This window comes from Cimex lectularius, unplaced genomic scaffold (assembly GCF_000648675.2).
Source record: "Cimex lectularius strain Harlan isolate CLEC.00 unplaced genomic scaffold, Clec_2.1 scaffold187, whole genome shotgun sequence".
NCBI classification, from domain to species: domain Eukaryota; kingdom Metazoa; phylum Arthropoda; class Insecta; order Hemiptera; family Cimicidae; genus Cimex; species Cimex lectularius.
The window spans coordinates 197,173-224,801 of record NW_019392726.1 but is presented as its reverse complement, the minus strand read 5'-3'; the positions used below and the strand labels follow the sequence as shown (position 1 = coordinate 224,801).

Below are 27,629 nucleotides of genomic sequence, written 5' to 3'. Positions count from 1 at the left end.
TGTACATGCATCAGAGCCGAATTATTTTTTAAAATATTTTCTCTTTAAGCCTATTCTATTAATTTTTTTTTTAACCTACTTTAATTAAACTTAAAAAGAAAAAACTTATCTTACATACGTTTACACATCACAGTAGCTTCATTGATAATGTAAAAATACAACATGCTATAATATAACTACTCTTGGAAGCACGTAAGTTAAAAATAACATGGAAAGTTTCCTTTAAGGCGCATTGTAAATATTTAAAAAATTCCAAACTATAAATACAACTTAACGATTTAAAAATATAAGCATTAACTTGCAAAACGTTGAAATAAATATCTAATTTATTTTTTTAGAAAATATTAACGATTCGCATTTCTCAGTATGTCGCTCTAATTTCAAACTGTTCAAAAAATATTAAAAACTAAAATAATACGATATTCAAACTCGAGTGATGTATCAAATTAAATTTACTTATTTTAAAATTTGTCTGAAAAATATATCACATCTTGAAGGTACTTAATAATAACACATGAACATACTACAAAAAAGCACAAAAGTTATTAACCCTCAAACGTCAGATATGTAATTGGATTAACATAAAACAAACAAAAAATTACTGTAAAGCAATTATGTCAAGTTCTACCACTATTTGCATATTTTTAAAAAATGATCAAAGAAAATTCGTAAGATCTGCAGCTTGAGGGTGAATCGTTTTCAAAATTAATCAACTGAGATGTTCAAGAAATAATAATTAAACATGGAAAACTATATGACATCACAAATGCACAATAAATAACATATTAAAATGAGATTACATATTTCCATTCTTAGAAAATTGGTAGTTTAAATATGCAACGCATAGGAACTTGATAATACAATTTATAAAAAATAATAAAATATGAAGCTAACAGTTTAAGATTGATAACCGTAACAACAAAAATAACAAGCAAACAACCTACTTTAAAAAAAAAATAATAATAATATATTAATGACTACTCTGACGTGGTAAAACATAACAATGTTTACCGAGAAAAATTCAAGAAAACGGATTGCTCCTTTTCAGGCTTCCGTAATGTTCAGAATGGTCTGGAGTCCCTCTGACGACTTCGTAAGGGACGAAAGTTTGCGAAATCTCCTGATCATCGACGTAGTCTTCGAAGCTCATGTTGCACAGACCGCTGCTCATTTTATTTTTCGACTTTTTCAAACTAGTATGTTTGTTCGTCCGAGCTTTGAGCTTGTTTTCATCTATAATTGGTAGTTTGCCGATTTTTTTACTCTTTTCTTTTGTCATAAAATTGTCGGCGAGATCGTCCTTACTGGGACTTGATATGACCTGGTAGTTGGGCAATGGTTCTTCGAATATTAAAAAATCCTTACCCTCAAATTCGGAATCAGTAAATTCGTTTTTATCCGTTACAAAAGGATTCGTATTAAAAGGAATTGAGCCAAAAATATCTTGAGGGATTGACGTATCAGTCTTCTCTTCTTTGCTTTTCTTTTTTTCAATTTTCTGAAAAGGAGCCATTGCGAAGACATCTTCAACGATGTCGTGAATCGGTGAATCAGATGTGTCTAATTCATCATCAGCCAACAATGGTTTATCACCATAACTGTGGCCTACAAAGCAATCTTGTTCCTCTACGGGTTTCAGTCTGGGTTTTTGTATGACATCGTCCCTGGCCATGCTTTCAGTTTCAGCGTGATACGCCGATGAACCGCATGTTAAAATACTTTCGTTGATCGTTTCCGTCTCTTCAAGCATATCGACTGCTTCTTCAATCTCTCTCGTTTGCAAATCGGTGGCGGAACCAATTGAATCATCAGAATTGCTAGTATGTTTCTTACGGTGCTTACTCGGTTTCTTTCTCCTCGTAAACCCTAAATAAAATAAAAATTCCAATTAGTACAATTATTAAACAGAAACAACCTGTTTATTAAGTCTTTATAAATTCATGCAGTAGGAAATTAGAAAACTTCTTAACATTTTGACTGTAGAGCATTCACATGTATAAGTACTCTGAGAATATATAAACATGTGAGGTGACATGCTTTGCATATGAAGCTTCACAGTCAATGTGTTAAATAAATATAAATATAATAATATATAATATAAACAGTATTTTTAAAAAAAGTGACTATTTTGTTTTACCATATCCATTTTTTATATATATTTTGATTTATTGTATTTCTAATTTGCATAATAAAATTACTACTAAAATTTAGCCAATAAATAGTAAATCTGTAGGTTGGTCGTATCCAATTATTTTGGTCTTTTTATCGATATTTTCAACTGTCAAATCTGTTCCATCTTTGCACAATCACTAGTAATGAGTTAATACGACCAAACTACAGGTTCATCACAAAATCTCACAAAACATTGAAACATTGTGATGAGATCTGCAAAGAAAGAATTTTTTTATTGTATTAGTATTGTATATTTTGTTTTGATTGGAGCTAAGCTGTTCTTCTTCTTTCTATAAAAAAGGTGATACCATCACATGGAAAAATTATCACCGTATTAAACTTATGCCGGTGCATAAGATATTCTCCATGAATGAATCGGAAGCCAACAACTGGGCTGCAAGAGGGACTGGGGATGACAAGTGTGCCTTACGAAGATCAACGATGGAGTTATTCTCACTAAGGCTAATGCTTAAAAAAGCTTCGACGCGATTCCATAAATAAGGGGGAAGGGACATGAGTTCATTAGTGGTCCCATTAAAGCCAGTGAGACTGGTTAAAATGACCTGAAATGATATGTCATAGATAAGGGTTGTAGCCTCCTGGAGGAGTTTCAAGTAACAGTTGGGTTGAGGTAGGAACACCCATTCTTTACAATTTGTCCCTAAAAAAAAGACAATAGAGCAATCTGGACAAACCCAGTGGAACAATCTATAATATAGGATCATCATATGGCACTTGAGTATTTAATCCGCCCTAGATGAATTTGAAACAGCAGCAGCAAGTATCAGTTTGCAAATCATGAAATATAGCTTTTTTTCCAGCAAAGTTAACCATTTTCTGCATCAAATTAACCCTTTTTAATTTCAAATTAATTTTTTTTACTTCAAATTAGCACATTTTAGTTTCAAATGAACCAATTTTGTATCAAACTTTTAATTTCAAATTAAGCGTTTTCGCAACAAATGAACCTTTTTAATTTCGAATTAACCATTTTTGCAACAAATTATTCCTTTTTAAATTTAAAATTAACCGAGTTTTTTTACTTCAAATAAATTTTAGTTTCCAATTAACCATTTTCGTATCAAACAAACACTTTTTAATTTCAAATTAAGTTTGCGCAACAAATGAACCGTCTTTAATATATAGCATGACAAATTAACCATTTTCACATCAAATTAACCATTTTTGCCACAAATTATTCCTTTTTAAAATCAAATTAACCATTTTTGCCGCAAATTATTACTTTTTAATTTCAAATTAAACCTTTTTGCAACAAATTATTCCTTTTTAAATTTCAAATGAACCGTTTTTTTTTTTTTTGTTTTTTTTTACTTCGAATTAATACATTTTAGTTTCTAATTAACCATTTTCGTATCAAACAAACACTTTTTAATTTCAAATTAAGTATTTTTGCAACAAATGAACCGTCTTTAATATATAACATAACAAATTAACCATTTTCACATCAAATTAACCATTTTTCCCACAAATTATTCCTTTTTAAATTCAAATTAACTATTTTTGCCGCAAATTATTTCTTTTTTAATTTCAAATTAACCTTTTTTGCTTCAGTTTCCAATTAACCATTTTCGTATCAAACAAACAAATTGAAATTATTTATTTCAATTAAGCATTTTCATATTTCCATATCAAACACTTTTAAATTTCAAATTAAGTATTTTTGCAACAAATGAACCCTCTTTAATATATAACATAACAAATTAACCATTTTCACATCAAATTAACCATTTTTCCCACAAATTATTCCTTTTTAAATTCAAATTAACCATGTTTGCAACAAATTATTCCTTTTTTAATTTCAAATTAACCTTTTTTTTGCTTCAATTTCCAATTAACCATTTTCGTATCAAACAAACAAATTGAAATTAATTATTTCAATTAAGCATTTTTATAACAAATTAACCCTTTTTTAATTTCAAATTAACTATGTTTGCAACAAATTATTCCTTTTTAATTTCAAATTAATCATTTTCACATTAACAATTTTTACATTTGCCCGTTTTTTTGTTGTTTATATCATAATTTACAAATGTACAACACCATTGCTCCCAGAGAAATGTCTGCAGATTGTAAAGAGCATCTGATGAACAAAATCAGATCAAGCTAGAGATCGTATTACGCTGACACATTTACTACAGAGTTACCACAGCCAATGTTTAACCACCCCCGTGCATTAATTGTTTAAAATATTAATCAGGAGTATTTAATATTTTTGTTTTAAATATTCTAAATCACCTTTACCACATTATTACAGAAAGCAGTATATTTTAGTAGTGCAAAATGTGCTCAATTTTAATTCGTTTTAATTGGAAAGGGATATTTACCGATATCTTCATCTGAAGATGCGTCCTCCTGGTTAAAAGTAAGTTTCTCGTATTTTGACCTATCTTGGACAGGAATTCTGACAAAAAGAGGAGGAGCATTAACGTACGTTTCATCCTCGATTGGGTTCTTTTCGTTTCCTTCGTCGTTTTGAACAAAATACTTCCATTCCTTTTTGTTGACATCAAACCCTGTAGTAAACGTTAACAAAAAATAATCAAAGAAATTAATAAAATCAAAATTTATATGCGAACATAAAGTTTCGTTTAACAAAAACAAAAAATCAACCTGAACAAATAATAATTGAAACAAACATAAACTCACAAAGGATGGGAAATATTGAATAATTCAAAATATATTTTCAAACACCAGCCTTTATTAGTAAACGTTTACAGCCATATATGAATAATTTTTTAAAAATATTTTTTATAAACAATATCACAATCCTGATATAAAAAATGATGCTCACTTAAATTTTGTCCAAATTATCTCATATTAACAACTGTTTCTCGTGGGAAGACAAACACATCAATATAAGAATACCAAACTGGCCAATATATATTACAACTTATGTGAGCTTCTCAAAAGGTTTAATCAAACAAAATTTTAACAATGCAAGCAATTATTAACAAACAAATGACAAATAAAAAGATAAATCAAGATATTGGCTGAGTGCTTACATAAGGACTGATATTTGAATTGGAATGTTTACAATCTAGAAATCAACCATTGACTGCTTAAAAAAAGTTAAATTCTACAATTTAAGAGAGCAATACTTCCCAATATAGTTGGTTATTCATGACACAAAATGCAAAACCTATGATTTTTTTAAATATAATTAAATTATATTTATATTGTCTCAATAACTTGCTTTATATATTCATAAAAAAATACATACTTGAAATTTACTTAACTTCTCAAAACAAACAAATCGCATACAAATAAATTTCAGTAATTTTTCAGTGTTTCTCAAGGGCCCAATTTAAACACAAATCACAGTTATTTCTGTTGTCATTTCTTAAAAATATATTTTGATTTAACAAAATGCATTTTTTTAAACTTGTTTTTATTTGTTAATGACTAGACAACATGCTCTATCACAGTTGGAAATGTGACTGATTTTATGCGAGAAAAAAAATTTTTCAGGGTCAAAAACTAAACAATTTTTGTGTAAATTTGAAACAAGGCAAAAACGCCTGTAAATTGTAGCTCCAAACGGATTTGTACTTCAATGCGCAACAGTCCGTGAACATCATCAGTTAGGTAGAAAACCATCTAAAGCCAAGGATTACTGTGATGAAATCCTTCAAATTTTGGAATTTCTGCAAGTTTTGAATTAAATCGATATTAAGATTTTATTAAAATAGTTTTGTATTAAAAAAAAGTTAAAAACATGTCATTATCATGCTGCTTCTCAACTTTGATGAATTTGTTCTGAAAAACGGACAAGACGTTCTGAAAAACGGGCAAGACAACACAACAGTACCAATTGACACACAAAATTAAAATAAAAAACATTACAATATTAATAATTGATGATGTTTTATTACTAACACAAACAATTCCATTATCAACTCCTTTTGAACAAAAATTAATAAACAAACTGACGAAGGGGATTTCAACAAGCAGAGATTTTTTTTTTAAATCAAGAAAAAATAATACACCAAACAAAACAATATGGATTAGAAGAGGAACAAAACAAAAACCCATCACAAAAATTGTTCATCATTCATAAAATTTGACAAAAACTCTGGTAACACTGTAAATAATTAGAATTCAACATTAAAAAATAAAATGATCTGCCAGATTAATAAATCCTCGTATTTTTTATTGTTGTTTTACTTTTGACTAAGCCAATTTTAAAAAGTAGATTAAATACTTTATGTTAAGTTGTTTCAGCATCCATAATCGTGTACTTTTCTGTAAATGTCGAAACATCGTAACAGAAATTATCGCCTTTAAAGCATTGACTACGGAATGTCATGTGCCATATTCTGAGCCTGAATTACGAGGAAGAAAGTCATCTCACACGAGTATTCCATAGTCAACGTATCAATCGTATAATTTCTAAAATTGACTTAGTAAAAATAAAATCCATAATGTAATAAAAAAGGACAACAAAAAAGAAGGGTTTTTATGATTTATGACTTGTCCCTTTAAATTTTATTTATAAATTGTATATCATTTGTTGATAAGTCAATTAATGTCTTTAATATTTTCAATAATGCCCAACTTATATAAAATAAGAATAATAATATAACATAAGATGATTAAAAGAGAAAAAAGGGTTTTGTTATAATATAGTTACTGACAAACTGAGATCATCCAGTAAGGAAAATGTTAGAAAATTTACACATTAATTATTATACAAGCAAATGACCACGATGGCAGGATAAATCTGATTTAATCTGTTTTAAAGCGTAAAATAGACAATGGCATGTTTTCATCCGGGCAGAATTATAAAAAGAAAATCTGACTAGAATTGAGCTCAAGAGAGACACTATTTTATAAAGCAATTTAATTTTTTTTTCCTCCCAAGTTTATTTAAGAACCTAATATTTTTTCAAATTGAAAAAATAAATAAATAATCAAATATTGCTCTTAAAGCCTGGCCAGATAGAACGCAATCTGTTGCAGTGGGAAGTGGTATCTGACTTTTTTTTAAGGTGGGCCTCTATAAGACAGATCTACCACTTCCAGCATGATTTTGTCATGACGACAAGTGATCTGGTTGTACAAAAGATTGCCTGTTCGATCAGCTTGCTGCCTTTGGTTCTTTGCATTACAGTTTAACTTTATTCGTGGTTAAATTTACTGATCAAACAAAAATATTAAAGTAATTAAAAATTAAAATAATTAAATGTTTTCCCTTAAATTTTCTCTCTTTATTAAAAATTCATGCACCCAACATTGTATTTTGTTTTTGCTACCAAAAAAGCGATTAAATCGGTCACAGTCAAAGATTGCTTTCTGTCTGGCCTTTAAGATAAAAAAAAACTAATTACTTATTAATTCGCGTGAGCAATACAGATCCTAATATCATTTTTAAATCTATCAGACAATTTTATTATATTATATAGTTTCTACAAGGGGCTTTATTTTGTTTCTTTTGTGTATTTGTTAGGTTCAAGAAGACACATTAACTTATTAAAGCAAAATATAATAAAAAGGAAATCACATTTGTTTTTTCCTGGATATTTCATTCGTCCAGTTCTACTCTACGATCATATTTGATAAACGAGCTTTCTTTTTTTTTTTTTTTTTTAAACAGCGTTAAGCTCAAAATCCTTTTATCACACTTTTCAAATGGTAACAACTTTTTTTTACAACAAATCCAGGTATGGCCTTTTAAACTTACATTGACATACATTTAAAAACATGATCAACAAAATAAAAATGATTGAGTCTGTCTCGTCTATAACGCCGGCTAAATGACGACTAATGAGAAGCACACATTATAGGTTTTGCACATTTTCAAGATCACAAAGATAACAGAGACAGAAAATCAGAAGTCATCATTAAAACTATAAAAAAAATGTACATACCAATTAGAAGAAATTGTGGTACACAATTTTTTTTTCTTTTTTTTCACGGTTGAATTAATTAGGTCTTAATTTTTAAAATAACTGGAAGATCCTCAAAACAGTACATGTTACGACCCAATAATAATTCATACCGACCAATTTTACTTTTCAAAAAATTAAATGAACTGTATTTTTTTAACATTTTACAAAATTTCCTATTAATCAGATTATTATTTGTTTAAATTGCAAATAATTTTATTGAAAAGTTGAATAAACGTTTTTATTAACACTCGCACCGGCATCGTAAGTATTTTTTTTCCTAGTGCTGTTAATTTTTTATTATTATTATTTTTTTAACTACCCTCCAATGATTTCTTATGGACAGTAAAGTCATTTTCTTTAAAAATTTTGAACAATGATGTAATTGCAATTGCTCATTTTGTAGTGAAAAAGATGCCTAGGTCTATTTAGACCCACCAAAAGTGGTCCACGTCCTATATTTTTCCAGTTCTTTATTTTATTTTATTTTTATTATTATTATTTTAGTACAATTGTTCTTTCCTTACTTAAGTAGGGAAAAGGATTAGCTCTACTATTTGTAATCTACTAATACTTACTAAGCCCTTGTCTACTCTCCCATTTTTTCCATTTACCTCAGTTTAAATTCAGTTTCTGTGTGAAAGTGAGCAAATTGGATGCTAACTCAACTTTTGGCTTATTAGATTAAGAACAATAAAGTGAAGTTATAATAACAGCTAAAAATGATTTTTTTTAACCCTTAACCCCTAACTGTATTTACTTGGGTGGATGATATTTTCAAACAGTTTTGAGGGCAGGAAGAAAAAATAAATCATTTTTCTTGACAACCGATGCTTTCTTCGCTCTGACGACAATAAATATTAATGTGCCTGATGTGATAAATGCAAGCAATTCATGAGTGGTAAACATTCAGTAGCAACCAAAAAAGCAGTGGCATATAAGTTGTGTAGGGGAGATTAATAACGTAATAGTTATATAATAATGTAAAATAAAATAATGTCAATAAAAATTTTTCCTATGTACAAACTTTTTTTTATAACATGTAAATAAAAGTTTAGCATAGACGAAATTTTTTATCATTTTTAATTTTTTTAAAATTAATTATTTATTTAAATTTGGTCAAGACCAAATTTGATTGGTAAAGTGGAACACGAAAACTAGTGAATTTAATTAATTATTTAAATAAATTTTAAATTAATGCTAAATAAATAAACTTTATAAAATAAATTTAAAAAAACCGTATTATTGTAGTTTTTCAGTTAAAAATTATTTTATTAGGTATAAAAAAAACCCGCATTGGCTGTCCACATTATTTTTTTACTGACAACGGTGTGAGTGTTAATAAATCACATTTAAGGAGTCATATTTTAAAATTAGTCTGTCCAAAATACGTCACAATATTCAATCAATATCAAATATTAAGTCGATAAATTAATTTTCAAAAGGAATAAATTTTTCTTGGTCCTTTTCTACCAATTTTGACTTCAAACTATAAAGTTATCAATTTTAACAATTTAATGCGGACTTTACTAAAAGACAGAAAAAAATTTTCAGTTTTATATTTTTTATGAAAGCACATCTAATATGAAAATATTGTTCATTTGATTCAAGAATAAGTTTGTTAACATCTAATTTTATCATAATAGCTATAATGCACATATATTTCAAATTATATTTAATTTTTTACCTAAATGTAATGTGTATTTTTAAGCTTTATTAGGCCTTAGTAATCATTCAACATTACCTGTAGTCGTAACTGGTGCAGCCTTTGACGATTTGTTTTTCAAGCTTTGCCGCGAAGCTAGAAAAATTTACTTCATTTTAGAAAAACCTTAAAGGAAACCAAAAGATTTTTAATACCTGGAAGTGAAAAAGGAGCTGCGCTGAAAGGATCGTCTTCAGCAGTTGTTAAATCGCTAAAGGCCATGACTAAACTCTCTCGGCTTTTGACATTTGTGATACCTAAAACAAAACAGAATTACAGCCATTTAAATGATTCTATATTCAAAGATGGCTTACTTGATTGTGAGCCCCTTTGAATTTTATCAAATTCAGCACCGAAAAGCTGGTCTTCAGTAGCTTTTGGAAACTGATCCGCTTCGTAAAACGGATTCCAGTGCGGCGTCCGAGCTGTTGCTGACTGGCATCTAACATCCTCACTATTATTGCCCAAATCGTTCTAAAATATAGATAAAAATAAAATTACATATCTGTGAATTTTGTATTATAAGATTTTTTATATTTACTTGTGATGTCGTAGTTGATAAATGTTGACCATCAGAATGAGAATCTTGATCATCAAACTTAGGTTTTGAAGCCTCATATGGTGCTAGGAATTGAGTTGTTTCAGTAGTAAACGCCCTAAAAATGAACACCGCATTAAAAAATATATACATTTCTCATTTCATCATTTACATTAAGTTTTTGTTTTTTTTTAACAAGGTTTGTACCAGCAGAAAATGTATAAACCCTTGGGGTTCGATATCGGTGTTAAAAAAGTATAAAAAAATTAAAAAAAGACCATTTGTAAGTATGTCAGGCTTGAATGCAGGGCCATTGAATTCAAACCCAAGACCTTTACCTTACGATGATGAGCGCCATGTCAACACTTTAAGCATTACGTCCACTGACCTACCCCTCCTTAGAGCCAGAGTTTTTGAGTATAAGGGTTTGTGGTGGAATAAAGTGGGGAACACACCTGACGCAACACAACATGACCTGATGCCTTGTCTCGTTTTGTTGTGCACTTCTGTTTATCAAGTGAACGCCATGCCACGTACAGTCACACGGTGTGTATCACAATCACAATGCCTGTTTTGTTCTTAATGCATTAATTTGAGCAAACCCATATAATAAATTGTTAGTTAAATTTTATGAGCACAACCATATAATAAATTGGTAGTTAAATTTATTCGTTTTAAATAAAATTATTCCGGTTTTTTGATAAATTTCCTGCCGAGCCATCGTAATTAAATAATTTTTATAAAAACCCATGAATTTTTTATCCCTTTTAATTTGGTTTACATTAAAATAAGCGTTGTAATTAATAAAATGACATATACATGGAATAAAATTAATACAAAAATATGGTCCGGTCCTGGCGATACTCGACGAAATTGGTGTAATTTTATGAGCAAAACCATGCAATAAATTGATAGTTAACTTCTATGAACAAAGCGATATAATAAATTGTTAGTTAAATTTTATGAGCAAAACTGTGTAATAAATTGTTACTTAAATATTATGAGCAAAACCATGAAAGAAATTGTTAGTTAAATTTTATGAGCAAACCGTGTAATAAATTGTTAGTTAAATTTTATGGGAAAAAATACATGAAATAAATTGTTAGTTAAATTTTATGAGCAAAACTATGTAATAAATTGTTAGTTAAATTTTATGAGCAAAACCATGAAATAAATTGTTAGTTAAATTTTATGAGCAAAACCGTGTAATAAATTGTTAGTTAAATTTTATGAACAAGACAATGTAATAAAAAATTGTAGTTAAATTTTATGAGCAAAACCGTGTAATAAATTGTTAGTTAAATTTTATGGAAAAAACATGAAATAAATTGTTAGTTAAATTTTATGGGCAAAACCGTGTAATAAATTGTTAGTTAAATTTTATGAACAAAACCATGAAATAAATGGTTAGTTAAATTTTATGAGCAAAACCATGTAATAAATTGTTAGTTAAATTTTATGAGCAAACCATATAATACATCGTTAGTTAAATTTAATTATTTTAAATAAATTTATTCCAGTGTTTTGATAAATTTCCTGCCGAACCATCATAATTAAATAATTTTTACAAAAACTCATGAATTTTTGATCCCGTTTAATTTGGTTTACATTAAAATAAGCATTTTGTCATTAATATAACAAAATTATATATACATGGATTAAAATTAGTACAAAAAATATTAGTGTCCATTTCTGGCAATACTCAGCGAAATTGGTGTAATTTTATGAGCAATGTAATAAATTGATAGTTAAATTCTATGAACAAAGCGATGTAATAAATTGTTAGTTAAATTTTATGAACAAAACTGTGTAATAAATTGTTACTTAAATATTATGAGCAAAACCATGAAATAAATCGTTAAGATTTTATGAGAAAAAAAAACACGAAAGAAATTGTTAGTTAAATTTTATGAGCAAACCATGTAATAAATTGTTAATTAAATTCATTCCATCAATAAATGGTATTCTTGTGTTGTGATCAATTTTCTGCCAAACTATTAAAATTTTTTTAAATAAAATCATCAATTTTTTTAAATGGCTTTATGTGTACTATGCATATTAGCCAATGCCAGAAAATATATTATGCATAAAAAGGGCCAGAGGTGATGGCAGGAATTGAACCCACGACCGCGAAGTCTACGAGCCGAGAGTCCCTTACACCAACTACTTGGCCCCCACAGTCCCCAAGTCTTAATTCGGTTTATATTAAAATAAATATATTATAATTAATATAATGGCAATAATACAAATAGTTTGAAATCAAAATATGAGTGTCTGCTTCTTTTGTCTTCGACTGTACTCGAATGCTACTCGACGAAAATCTGGACAGTGGGGAACTTGGTTGCATCGCGTAGCGTTGTGTGACATTAGGCAGATGTGGATGGTGGTAATACAATCTTATGGAAAATTGGACATTGGATTTGCATCAGGTGGCTACTGTATGAATAGTTTTGATTTGTATTAGTGTATTTATTGGCGTAAATGAGTGTGGTACCTCAGTGGAATATTGACCACCCTAGATATGTATATATAGTAAATATGTTTTAAATGTGTTGCTTAAGCCTTCACCACATGTGGCGAGGCTAATTATGAGATAACGTCCCACAATTTCATTGGGAAAAAGTTTACACAGCCCTCCTGAAGGAGCGCACAATCTACTGTCAAAACATGAGATGGAAAAGATGTGAGCTATAGTAGCCAAATGGCCAATTATAAAAACAAAAAAATTTTACATCAGTAATCAGTCATGAATTTATCCTTAAATACCTACTTGTTAAATGCAGAAGTATCGCTAACATTCCTTCTATGTTTTGGTGAAACACTGCTTAATGACCTACTGTCTTGTTCGTTCCCTGAATCCTCTCTAAACGGGTCAGGAAAGCCTAACAAAAAAGAAAATCAATAATTTTTTTCTTAAGGAAAGCTTGAAAAAAATTACCTGATGGAGGAAATAAAGATACGGGTTGTTTTTGTGATGATGGTTTCGGGCGCTGTCTAGGTGTAATACTAGTCGGTTCTACGATAGGCGTTGTATGGATTTTGCTCGGGGTTACAGACTTTTTCTTTTTATTGTCGTTTTCTTGAATATTTGACAATTCTTCTAAAGTAACAGCTGGTGAATTCTGAAAAAAAAAATTAGATAATGAAAATTTTATTAACTTTTTTTTTTAATAGGTAGGGATTTGCAAATGATGCTAACGTATAAATTTTGAACTGGGCATTCTCTGCCGGCTAAAGAGAAAGCTACGCTAGAAACTTGAAAAATATCAGGCCTTTTTTCTGCATCCGGTTCTAACATATATTCTAAAAAAAGAAACATCAAATTAAATCAAGGTCCTTTATTTAATTATTATAAGTAAAAACTCACTAATTAGACAGTTCATTCCATTAGAATATTTAGAATTTTCGGGTATAGTATATTGCGCACTTTGAATTGCCAAAGTGCTTTCGCCAAATGGAAGAGAGAAAAAGCATAATTTGTATAAAAGACATCCTAAAGCCTGTAAATAAAAAAATAAAAAATAAAATATAGTAATAGTAGACAGCTAGGGCGTTAACAGTTATGCTTAAAAACACAAACGAACATACCCAAATATCTGATTTTACAGTAATCGGTTTGCCTGAATAGACATCGACCATTTCAGGGGCACGATAAGAGAGCGTAGTGTATTTTTCTATTTCTTCTATGACATTTGAAGCACCATGAGTGTTCGCCGACAGAACCTTACCAGTCGCAGAGCCAAAATCACATAACACATACTGACCATTTTCTCCTACTAATATATTTTCAACCTGATAAATTAAAATAAAGCGAAAATTAATTTTTTTTGTTTAAACCAAGCCAGAAAAAATGTAAAACCTTCAAATCCCTATGAATTATGGGCGTCTGACAGTGGTGCAGTCTAGAAACTGCTTCGCAAACATCACAGAATATTGATAAAACTTCTTGTTCGGTAAAACCTGATTGAAGCCTGAAAAAACATTTATCAGTCATGATAACAAAAATAAAGAAAATATGCATACCTGGCATTCATAAGTTGTAAAACTTGTGTTTTACAGTAAGGCATTAACAATAATACTTCATAGACACCATTCCCCGTAGGTGTTATGCTTGAATCTATATAACCTATTATATTTTTATGACCATTCAAATTGCTCTGTAAATTAAACAATGATATGCTCAAATGAAGCAGGAATATTTTTTAAAATTAGAAAGACCAACTTACTGCTATTTGTATTTCTCGTTTACACACATTCAAATCATGATCGTTATTAACATACATCCGTTTGAGAGCAAACCTTTTACCACTATTGTTCTTTACCAAAAATACGACAGCAAATCCACCTGGAAATTAACATAAAATAAGTTTATTAAAATTAAATAAATTATGTGGCTTTAAGTATAAAAAAGAACTTGGAAATAAATATTTTGTGAGATTTTTTTTACTGTAAGGTGATGAACTGTTAATTAGGTAATTTCCGAACACTCCAGGTTTGATTTATCTTTACTGATTTGGTTTGTCAGATGTATTCGGCATTTCATCATCTTCACCAGTTAATCTGCATGTTATTTTGGCAATTTTGAACTTTTTAAAGTCTGTAAACTGTATTAAGTCAAAATGGGTGTGATGACGATACTAATAAATATGTCTGACAAATAAATCAGTAAAAATGATCAACCTAGAATGACCAATATCTAGAGATTATAATTACATACAACAACCTGATAAAATAAATTTTGGCAACCAGCTAAATACAAAGTCAATAAACTTTAATCTGGGTCTCAAAGGCCCCTTGAATAATGGATCAAGGAGTAAGTCATAGATGTTAAACAGGGGGCTTAACTTATGATTTTTCCTTCTTGAAGGTAGGATAATAGGTCATCTCAAAAAAACCACTACCAGTTTTTATCCACAACGTTTCGGATTTATTTTAATCCTTCCTCAGGTGAGTTAACGCAATGGTTAAAACAGTGGTTGTCTATCATTAATATTTTATAAGTTTATTTTAAAAAAGAGCCAGTGTGTCTTTCAAACTCCGAACAAACGTTTTAATATTTTGAACCTGACTAGTCAGGATTTTTTTTTTTGAGATGACCTATTATCCAACCTTCAAGAAGGCAAAATCATAAGTTAAACTGTTGAGGTCGAAATATAAGAAAACATCGTTACTCTAATAAAGGGGGCTTAACGTCCAACTACCCGTTGGGGCTGATGAGGGATCAAATCACTTCACAATATTTCATAGCATTATTAAGTCAAAAGCCAAGATTTCTGCCAGGATTCAAACCCAGAACCACTAGGTGGTAAATACGAGTCGGACCAACCACTCGGTCATCGCTGTACCCCCACTTGATTATGAAAGCAACACATAAACAATGATTCAAGCCTTCAGCTATAAAAAAAATCCTATTTATAAAAATACAAACTATAAACAGCTCTACAGTAGAAATTTAATTCAAAAGGGTCAATTAAGAATTATCAGTACCAAGAAAAGATAAGTCATATGGGACTTAAGGTTGGAATGGGTTGGAACTTGGGAGATAGAGTGAGGAAGGGAATTTTTGAGAATGGACGAGAAAAAATACTGAATGCAGTAATTCTGTGTGGAGAGGTCAGAAGGGCTAGAGCAAGTATGATGAGCATGTACAGAGGATGTAAAGGTGAGGCAATCATGCATCTCCTAGATGAAGGAGCTGAAGTAGTGTCTGCGGAAGAAATGGTATAGTCAAGTCAGTGTACAGTCATGTGAGACCTCCTTTATGTTTAAGCTCACCTTCAAGCCCATAAAAAAAGGGAGGAGAATAAGGGAGGAAACTAAAAAGGAGAAAGTGGAGGGTTGAAAAGCAGCAGCTGGAAATCTGGGAAATATGGGTCATCTAGGACAATTCCAAGGTTCTTGATGGTGGGACAAAAGAATTAATTTTAAATGGAAGGAAAGGAAGTAACAAATGGATTAAGGGTCTAAACACAATAGCCTGGGACTCAAGCCTATTTTCAGCAGGTGCGTTTAAGTCCTGATTTGTAGAATTATAACTTGTGAGCCAGGGGGTGGGAAGGAAAGGTAAATTTGAGTGTCAACCATGGATTAGTAAGCGGAGTTGTTTGAGCCTGAGGTACTTACGAATGATGGATTGGGAGCTTATTTGGGATGGAGACTACTTGAGACCCGATATCCGTATTGCTGGTATTTATCAGGCTCATTTTGATTTTTTTTTCTTTTTTACTGTATTTTGACTCACCGGCTTTGAGAGACTAGGATGATTTGAAAGGTCCAAGTTATTATTGGAAAAGAAAAACAGTTCTTTTATATTGGATTTTTTTCCCCAGATAAGAAATACAAAGCATGAAAATATTTCAATAACAAATTCTATTTTTAATGGCCAGACAATGTATGAATCAATGATTTATCAACGTTGTACACAGAGAAGTTGAAAATATTTATAGCCTGTAAAAATAAACAGTTAAAATAGTTGGACGTACAATATAAGTGATTATATTTTTCGGTTTCACACACACCGATATTTATGTTTCAGGCAGAAAGATAACGGATAATTGGGCAAATCTTATCTAGTGCTAGGGGGAAAAAAGCCACTTGGTTTCGGAATTTCTACTGTCCACATTACTTGGAATTACAGAGGCTAGTTGATGTTTTATAGGCAAACACGCTTCGTGGAATCTGTTTGAAACGCGTTACAAGTTGAAAATCAATTTGGCACGGTATAATGTCATTTTGAACCGAAGCTGATATCTTTTTTTCACTCATAAAAATAATAAATATTGGAAAAACCTTTGTAAAACTTGAACAAAAATTATTATATTATCCCAGAATTCAAGCTAGATTTATCAAATAAAATCTGAAAATGTCAGTTGGTACAAATGATAGCAATTAAATAGTTATGATACAGATACATAATTTACAATCTAAAGCCATCCAAGGGGTTGTTAATTACAAAAATAACCTTATAAAAGGATAATAATGATGAAATATAATTCAGACCAATCACTAAAGATGGTTAACGAAGAGGATTAAACTTCGGGTTCATCGAATTGCAGACTTTCAAAAAAAAATTTCACAGTTTATCATTATTACCAAAATTGACAATTATTTAAATAACACGACACGCAAGGATGGCACAATTACACAGAAGACAAACACTTTGAGCCCTGAAGATGATCTCAACAAAAGATCGAAACGTTGGCACGATAAAGAAAATGTTTTCTGAAAACTACATCACACCCGACCGCATCTCACGATATCTGAATAACTATTTAAATAAGAGCAGATTGTTAATAAGTTAACACATTGTGATTTCATTTGTTAAATAAGAACCACCAAGGAATAGCAATTTATATGTATATTTAATATTTAAATTGGTTTATCACACAGCACCTTAGAAAATCTGAAACGCAGGATCTCAAGAGTATTAGATGTTAGGATACATTTAGGTTTATATGCATTTGAAATATCTGACAGAAGCCCTTGAGAAAAATAAGAAAAACATGAACATCATCAAGGTCCATCTATCATTAATTTTCAGCTCAAAAACCCTTTTGAAATTTAGTCTACCTCATTCAGATAGAGAGTAGAAGCTTAACTTGTAGCTTTAGAATTTGTCGCATTTTAGCAGCCGCCTGGGCATCATCAACTTGAGGCCCCCTCCTGACAATCAGAGGTGTTATTGACCAGGCTTGGAGAAAGACGGACCTGCAGTTTAGAACTTCCATCAACTTGTGAAAATTTGTCTGATTCAAAAAATCTCTTTTGGTTCCATTTGTAAACAGTGGTGAGCTTTTTTTATTTCAAACTTTCTTTTCTTCTTTTAATAAAAATGTTTTGTTATATGCCTAAGAATGTTGAAAAGATCTATTTTAATTTGTTTCTGTTTTACATTTTTTTTTTTTTTGTCTCGTTCAGTTTTCTTTTTGGCTCTAGTTGATTCTGAGATTTTTGCCCTTCTTGTCAAGTTTTTTGGAGAGCCAATGACTTCGGTTTAAATAATTTTTTTGGGGGACATCAAGCAATCCATGTTTGCAACCTTTTTTAATCAAAATTACCCATTTTCTGCAGTTTTAGGTTTAATGGTTAAAATGTGCAGGACTTGATTTAAAAAATTTACACAAACGTCTTTCTTGGTAACAAACATGATAAAATGTACAGGATTATCTCAAGCACTTCTACAAATATGCACACACAAAATAAACTCATGGTACTTCATGTATGCTGCACAAAGATTTATTAAAGTTATAAATGCAAAAACAAATACTTTGCGAAACCCTGAAACGTGAGTCCACGATAAATTCTACAAATTGGAAAAAAATCAATGCCTGGAGAAAATAATAAGTTTAGCCTAATCTTGACAGACTAGTTATGCAAAAGCCTCCAATGGCAAAGAATCACCTTACAGGACTGGCTTAAATTTCAGTAAAGTATGCTGGATTTTTGCACCAGGCATTTAAGATTTAAGGACCGAATCGGGATATTAAATAAGGCGCAATGCTTGGTACTGACCACTATGCCAAAAATTATCTAATAATGGTCCAAACAGGCAAAAAGTTAACATTCCAAACGGTAAAAGAATAGTCTATTTTGTAGGCAGGAGATCCTAGATTCTACCATGAGCAAGTTGAACTTTGAAATCTTAGCTCAGTGTGGAATTTTTTTCCTAAGGTCATAGGTGACAACAGTCTTTCTTTCTTACACTGCGACCTAAAAGATCAACTGTGGAACTGACCTTTTTTTTCCATACTGAAGGAAATGCAGATTAAAGGCAGTTGAGCACTTTCCGCAGTTCTTTGCTGATTTTCCTAGGTGTTAGGGTTGCCATTTCCATGCTTTGCACATGTTCCAATGTCTTTGCTGTTCCATGACACAGTCAGTAGGGTTTTTTTTTTTTTCTTCCAGCAGAGGAACCCTCGGGGTGCCGGTGTTTTTAAAAACAAGTCCATTTGTAAGTATGTCAGGTTTAAATTGGACCGTTGGATTCGAAACCTGGACATTTACCTTAAAGTGATGAGTGTCATCACCTAAACCGTTGCGGCTACCAATGCCCGCTCTGCCTGTTTGTTTTTATTTTTTTCTTCTTTCTTTTATGGGTAGTAAATTAAATAAGTAGGCCGGTTACAAAAGCTTATTATTTTCCTTAATTTTTGCCTGCTTAGAGAATTTTTTTTTCCTTGATTGAGATGTCAAGGAATTTCTTTGCTTTTCACCTGCTAAATTCATCCATTTCTTTCTTTCCTCATTTGTCCAATTCTGTTTTTAGCATAGGTGTGCTGATTTGCAGTTCTGGTCCAAAGGTTGTGAGGACTACATTTGCTTTTACTATTTTGTCAGCTTGTCCTTTTTTGCCTTCAACCCTCTCGTGCCTGCTTATCTGATTTTATTTTAGCAGGTTTGAGTTAAAAACTGAGGATTTGAATGCCTTCAGTGCTTAAGTGTCTGAAAAAATATCTGTTCACTTTTTAATCCCCTAACCATCCCTAAACAATCCCTTGTACCTAGAAAAATAAAATAGGTTCAATCCATTTAAGCTACAACAGTGGAGATATCTTTTAAAAATTTGCAACAGTAATTTGTAATTTACATTATTGGCCGACTAGATACAACAGTAAATACACTAACCGTAGGCAATTGTTATTTAATAGTAATCATTAATGATTGAACTGCACATTTTATACACAATTTGTGGAGGATAAATATACTTTGATCCACTTTTATCATATTTTGGTCAGTTTTTCTGAATTTACTAATGAAAATTACAGATTAAGCAAACAATTTGAATAATAAAGCATTTATTTGAAGAAAATGCAAACAGTTACAGAAAAAAAAAATATACGATCTAAAAAAAAGAACAAACTGTGATAAATGCTGACACTGACAGCTAGGAAAACGCTAGAATTACTAAAGGAATTGACATAAATTTAAATTAGGGTCAAATCCATAATAGATAATAGGTCTTAAGGCTACATTGAGAAGTCTAAAAAAAACCTTGACAGATTTTACTTTTCTCTTTTAGGCTTTGTTCGGGGATTCAAAATTTGGTCACATTCAGCAAACGTTCAAATAATTTCAACGACCTGCAAACAATCCAACTGTTTACAGATAAGAACCAAGAAGATTTGGACATAAAATAGGGTCAATCCACAATAAATGTTTTAGATTTGAGGGGGGATAGAGGTTGTGGCAGCTTAACAGGCTTTAAGGCTAAAGTTTTGAATTGTTTTGTATATATATATATATTTTTCTTGATCTATATTTGTTCTATAAATATTTTTTAACTGACTGGCCAATTTTGTCAAGCACCTTTTTTGACTAAGTGTATCATATTTTCATGATTACCAATTGACCTAAATGTCATTAGATAAGTGTAGGTAGGATGTTTCGGAGCAATTTGGCCTTTCCTTGTTGTTTTGGCCCATCAGATTGCATTTTAGTGTTAAGTAATTAGATAAAACTTGAAGTAATTAATCCGTTTGTTTGGGGCTTTTAAAGAGAATTTAAGGAAACCTTGTTTTTGTTTTTTTATATCTTCTGTAAGTATCCAAACAAATCAAGGTTTGTAGATTTGTCTTTTTGGTCTGCCCATACTTGCTCTTTTGGCCTGTCAGATTCATTTCGCTATATAAGTGGTGGGTTGTTAATAGTTGCTAGTAGCTGACAACCCTTGGAGCCTAAATTTGGACGGATAGGACTGAGGTGTGACCCTGTATTTTCAAAACCCAATTCTCGGGGCCTGCCAGTAATTTTTGTAAAATACACAAAAGTAGAATTAGAGAAGTATGTATGTGTCTGTAAGTACATACGTGCGCAGAAATGAGCTTGTGTAAATCAGTTATAATTTTCTTTGAATAACCAACTTGACGCACATTTTTATTACTAGCCATTTATGCTGATAGGTGAGTTTTCTTTTGAACATTTCAACAGTTTTGAAACAACAGTTCTGGTCTGCCAATCCTAGGTTTTGGCCTACCACTAGCATTTCAGCTTCTTGCCAACTTCAGTGATAGTTCAACTCTAAAATAGCAAAATGATAGAAAACGACCAAAATACAAATCTTGAGTTGTTCAGATATTCTCTAGAAAAAATGCTGAAAACAACCTGAAGCAAAAATGAATATGTTTCTCCATAAATTGTATTTTTCCGATTCACATACTAATCACTCAATATTCCTCCAATGGCCCTCTCACACTACACCATCACCCCAAATTCCACTAAAGGGGCACAAAATTGTACATCTATTACTATACAATAAAACCCTGTTTCTTCTAAAAATTAGAACAAAGCATTTAAAGACCGTACATAAACATAGGCTTTGGCCATAGTGTAGTGTCAGTAGTGTCTGTGTGTCAGCCTCTCATGACCTATTCTTAATCTAGTGAGGATGATTTAGATCCTCCAATAGCCACATATCAATCTTGTTCTTGATATGTAGGCGCTTCTTGCTCATCCAGCCCAATAAAGCTTCCAGTTTCTTTTGATATATTTTCATTTTTAGTGTCTAAGTGCCGAATAGTGGTGGTTAGGTCCAGAGGTTGGGACTTCCAATTTTAGCCCCGTGTCCTACTTTCCACTACTCAACAAGACCTGTGTCCTGGAACCCATATAACCGCCATTTTTCCAAGACGTAGTTCAGAGTATCTCTCCCCGATATGATCATGACGAGATGACTCAGTCAGCATTAACCTTATTGAGGGAGTCCCCATCATATTGAATCACCTCAAATAAATGCCAAATCACGTAAATCCCCTAAGTAAATGTAAGTGTGGCAGGACGACCACATACACGGCTTATGCCACAGTCTTAGTCTGTGAAAACAAGGCAATAATAGGTGAACCTCGATTTGTTATTTGTAAGTGCTTAAGTTCCAAGAACAAAGGAAATAAGTTTAGTTGAAAATACAACTTATATAAACTTAATCATGAAATACTTAAGTTTTTAGTGGTGGAACCTAGTGAAACTGAATAGTGTTTGTAGTTAGGTTGTTTCACATCAGCAGTGTGTTGTTAAGTAAGATAAAGCCAAAATTGCTTATTTGAAACTTTTAAAGACATTTTATGGACAATTGTCCTTCATTGTCCTTTGTGTTTTAGCCAGATTGATTTCTGCATTTTACCCCTTTGTATGTTCTGCAAACATTCTGCCTTAAGTTCCATTATGAAAGTGTAAAATTGAAAACATGGGCTTGTGCTTGGACTAATCTTTCTAGGGGCTTGGACAGGTTTGAGAGGATGGAAATGGGACGGTAGTCTGTAGGGGAGGATGGGTTGGGGGTTTTATTTACAGGGTGGACAAGGGCTTTTTGCCAGGCTGTCGGAAAAATGGAGTTTTGGAGTGAGTAGTTATAGATGTGAAGTAGAACAGGTAGTAATATAGGGAGGCAGAGTTTAAGAAAATGGATAGGGATTCCATCAACTCCAATGGCCTTGGAGTGGGATTTGGTTATGGCCTCAAGGACTTCGGCTGGGGTTAGATAGGAGAAATAGAAGTTAGACGGACTGAATGAGGGTCCAGAGGGAGCGGTTATGGGGACAGGCCTTGATGAAGAAGAGTTGGGCGAGACAAAGTGGGAGTTTAATTCTTCAGGGGATACAGGATAGGAAGATGGTGAGTTGGGTGGACGACATAAGCCAATGTNCTCCTCACATCACACCCGTAAAACCCGCTCATCCCCAATCGACCTTATCCTTCCGCAACATACAACCCATACCTTCGAAAGATCCTTTCTGATCCGAGCCCCTAAACTCTGGAACTCCCTTCCCCTATCTATTCGTCACGCTGCCTCCTTCTCCTCATTTAAATCCCATCTTTATAATCACCTCCTCTCCCTCCAAGCAGAGACCTCACGATAACATTTATTATTTTTGTCTTTGTTTAATATACCTCGTAATTTTCTCTTCTGGCCCGCCTTACTGGCATACATTGTGCCACGATTTCTATCTATCTTTTTTTTCCTTTTTTTTTTTAAATTATGTGACTTCATAGAAGGTTATTATATTTTGTCTCATGTAAATTATTCTAAGGGGACACCAGTCCCAGAATAAAGTTATTTTTCTTCTTCTTCTTCTTCTTCTTCTTAAAATTGCTATATGTTGCCAAGGAATGATACCCCTTAAAAAGGATGATTCAGATCCTACAATAAACACCTATCAATCTTGTTCTTGATACATAGACACTTCTCTCCCGAAACAGCCCACCGACGCTTCCATCTCCTTTTGATAACATTTTTTATTGCAGATAGTGATGGTTAGAAGTTGGGACGTCCCGGTTTTAGCCCCTGGTCCCACTGTCTGTTATCCTTGAGACAAGAACAAATGTTTTTCCAAGACGTTCCAATTCAGAGTATCTATACAACCAGGACAGCAGTCACCTCAATGAAGGAGTCGGTGTATTTAAGGTAGTCAGAGTCCCCAACACCTCTAACCACTCCAATACATGCCAAATCGCATACAATTCCACCCTGTAAATGCTACAATGCGGCAAGAATGACCACATACCCCATGCCACCTCACAGTCTTAGTTCGTGAAGACGAGGTGAACCTTGATCTGTTCTCGTTACCTAAGTACCAACTTCCAAAAACAAAGGACATGAGTATAGTTGAAATGACAACTTACGTATCAATTTAGTAATAAAATACTGCAGTTTTTAGTGTCAGAAGGTGTTGTTCGGTGAGAGTTGAGTCGTGGGGGATCGGTCCTATTGACTTTGTTTTGGCCAGCGACTGACAAACGAGGATTCGAGCTTATCTCTATCGCCGGCTAGGACAACTTTGTTTTTTTTTTAGTTAGTCGTCATCGCCCATTGCTTCTGACACGCTGTTTAAGCCTCCAGTGCCCAGCCGCCTCTGCTGATCAAGCCAAACGATCTAATTTCACTTTTTTGTCAAGTAAGGCCTTACAAAAATTCTGTTTACTTTGCTAAGGGCTTTCCTTTTGTATTGTAAATTACCTAACAAGGACGTTTTATTTAATTATTTTTTATTTTCGTTTTGTAAAACTGAGAACATTAATTTTTGTCTAAGGTATCATTGTGAGTCAAAAGTGTTATTTCTTTGTTTTTATTGTAAATAGAAATGCGAAGTTTTCTGTTTTGTTATTAATTTTGTTTCTTATTTTCCTTCTTTTTTTTCTTTTTTTGTTTAACTAACCATGGGTGAAAACTTTGGGTTTGACAATCCGTCACCCCTGCTCTCCCATTAAACAGTGATGAAACTGGAATTTATTTGAAGTTTGATCATTTCCGATCAAGTTGGTCTGAATTTCCTTGCAGCTTTGATTTGTCTGTATTTTGGTCTTTCGCTAACATCAGCAGAGTATTGTTAAATAAAATAAACACAAAATTGATTATTTGAAGTTTTTAAAGACATTTTATGAATAAACATTTTTGATTGCCCTTTGCTTGCTTTAGCTAGGTTGATTTCTACAGTTTGTACTTTAGTATCTTTTGCAAATGTTCAAACAAGATTTATAAGTTTGTGGTTCCAGTCATTTTGGTCTACATACCCTTGCTGCCTTAAGTTCCATTATGAAAATTAGACTTGCTATATGTTGTCAAGGAATGGCACCCCTTGATAAAGACGATTGAGATCCTACAATAGCTACCTATAAATCTTGTTCTTGATGCATAGGCACTTCTCTCCCGATACAGCTCACTGACGCTTCTATTTCCTTTTTATCAATTTTTGTAATACTTTTTTTTGTGTCGGATGGTGGAGGTTAGGTCCAGAAGTTGGGACTTCCCCATTTTAGCCCCTTGTCCCACTTTTTGTTACGCTCCAGACCAGAACAAACGTTTTTCCAAGACGTTCCAGTTCAGAGTATCTGTACAACCAGGACAACAGTCACGCCAACGAAGGAGTCTGTGACCACATACCACCTCACAGTCTTAGACTGAAACATGGTAAACCTTGATTTGTTCTTGTTACCTAAGTACCAAGTTCCAAGAACAAAGAAATGATTATAGTTGAAATGACAACTTATAATAAATAAACTTAATCATGATTTATAAAATACTAAAGTTTTTAATGTAAGAAGTTGATGAAACTGGATAATGTTTGTACTTTTGGCGTTTCTGATCATGTTGGTCTGAGTATCCTTTATGTTTTGGCCTGTGTACATTTTGGTCTTTCGCTAACATTGTTGTTAAATTAAATAAATATAAAATTTCTAATTTGAAGCTTTTAAAGATGTTTTATAGATAAACATCCTTGATTGTCTTAGTGTTGCCAAGGAACAGCACAACAATTCAGATCCTCCAATAGCCACCTATGAATCTTGTTCTTGATATGTAGGCACTTCTCTCCCGATCCAGCTGACCGACACTTTCAGCTTCCATCTTTTTTTTATCAAATTTTTGTCAGATAGTGGTGGTTAGAAGTTGGGACGTCCCGGTTTTAGCCCTTTGTCCCACTTTCCGTTACGCTCCAGACCAGAACAAAAGTTTTTCCAAGTCGCTCCAGTTCAGAGTAACTATGAAACCAGGACAGCAGTCACCTCATCGAAGGAGTCGGTGCATTTAAGGAGACAGAGTCCCCATCATCTTGAACAACTCCAATACATGCTAAATCGTATACAATTCTGTCCCGTAAATGCTATAGTGCGGTAGGAATGACCATATACCACATGTCACTTCACAGTCTTAGCCTGTGAAGACGAGTTGAAACTTGATCTGTTGTCGTTACCTAAGTACCAAGTTCCAAGAACGAAGGAAATGTGTATAGTTGAAATGACAACTTATCAATTTATTAATACAATACTGAAGTTTTTTGTGTCAGAGGGTGATGAAACTGGATATTATTTGTAGTTTGGTCGTTTCTGATTGGATGAAGTGTACTATTGAAAAAATAAGCTAGGCAAACCAGGTCAGTAACGACCAAACTGAAGGTAGATCACCTTAAAAGAAATCTCACAAATTTCATTGAAAAAATATATAGAGAGGGTGGATAAGGCTTACCTTCAGCCAAAACTTCCTCTACGGTAACATTCGTCCTCCCGACTAGAAAGACTTTGCCGACGAAGCTGTTCGTCTCTTTTGAAGTGTTGTCGATCTTGGTCTCGATTTTCGAGAAAAGCTTCTTCATTTTTCGAAATTAAAAGTTCCGGAGGTGGAAAATATGAAAAATACCAGGGCTTCGTGCTGCAACTCAAAGGGCCGGGGCGGGCATTCTCGTGAAACCCTTTCGTTTCAAAGAAGAAAAGAAAATTTAAAACGGACAGAATAAAGAAAAAAAGGGGGGTGGAAACGAAAAAATAAAAAGTAAAGAGTGCCCTGTCCTACATAACAGGGCGCCCGTGCCTGTTCCGATCTGTGCAAAACCCCCTGGCGAGACACGAAGACGAGTTTCTGGCGGACCGACCGACGGAACGGATCCCCCTCTACGTACCAAGTCACAGGCCCGTATCGCCTTTAACAACGCCCGTATCACAAACTTCCATTTCCAAGTACTCGACTGGGAACCTTTATAAAACTCCGATTTATGACGTCATAGCAGCTGATCAGATGAACACCTGACGATAAATCAACTGATACACTTTCACTTCGATCCCACCTCCTTAGACATCCGGCTTTTTTCAAAATCCTACCTGTTTTTCATAATTAACGTCTCAATCAATAAAACCTTCATTTTTACACATTATAATTAGAGTTTAATTAACTGTACTTATCGGTTTCAAAAGATCATTAAGCCAAAATGAGATTCGGTCATGAACTCTAGCGGCGAACTTTGACTCTACGTACCAAGCACCAAATTCGATTCCTTTTTTTTAAAAAGGATTGAACACCGCACTCACTCCATCATTCAACATTTCTATAAATTCGATTTCGCCTATTTTTTTACCTTGTCTTAAGCTTAAGACAATTTAGAATAGTATATCGCTGGCTGTATGTCGTACAGACAAAGCTAGTGAAAAAAATAATAAAACAATGTTTTCTAAAAGAAGAAAAGATATATTGTGTATCTACAAATAATATACAGGGTAACTGGCGATAAGTGTCAAAAATTTCAGGTGTTTCTACTCACCATTTGCAACAAACAATTCCTATAAACCCTTGTCTAAATCTCAATGGAAAAGAAGTAATTTCAGGTTTTTTTTTTTTTTTTTTTTTACCACTGACTGTAGAAAAATCTGGTTTTTGACAACTGAAAGAATGTAAAATTTGCTGTATTTACATTGCAGAATTGATGAAAAAATTCTGCACAAAAAATTCAGAAAAAATAAATATGTTGAAATCTGGAATTTTTCGAAAATGTTGAATTGGTAACTGTTAATAACTACAAACTCCTGGAGCTTGGCAAAATGCCTCAAAAGT

At 32.4% G+C, this 27,629-nt stretch overlaps 1 protein-coding gene across 2 annotated transcripts; it reads right to left on the bottom strand.

Moving 5' to 3' along the window:
- Positions 1–950: 950 nt before the first annotated feature.
- LOC106668495 (AP2-associated protein kinase 1) lies at positions 951–26,897 on the bottom strand. 2 transcript variants are annotated; one of them, XM_014397328.2, is made up of 15 exons: positions 26,274–26,897; positions 14,548–14,666; positions 14,345–14,478; positions 14,181–14,292; positions 13,910–14,113; positions 13,689–13,821; positions 13,521–13,624; positions 13,260–13,443; positions 13,092–13,203; positions 10,325–10,439; positions 10,098–10,257; positions 9,939–10,040; positions 9,823–9,879; positions 4,518–4,706; positions 951–1,866 (listed from the first exon to the last, which is right to left on the bottom strand). In XM_014397328.2, exons 1-15 carry the CDS (start codon positions 26,398–26,400, stop codon positions 1,022–1,024), a joined length of 2,697 nt encoding a protein of 898 aa, XP_014252814.1. In that variant the 5' UTR covers positions 26,401–26,897; the 3' UTR covers positions 951–1,021. The 2 variants fall into 2 exon arrangements, with proteins under 2 accessions (XP_014252814.1, XP_014252823.1); XM_014397337.2 differs by lacking the exon at positions 26,274–26,897 and adding an exon at positions 16,563–16,646.
- Between the last annotated feature and the right edge of the window lie 732 nt (positions 26,898–27,629).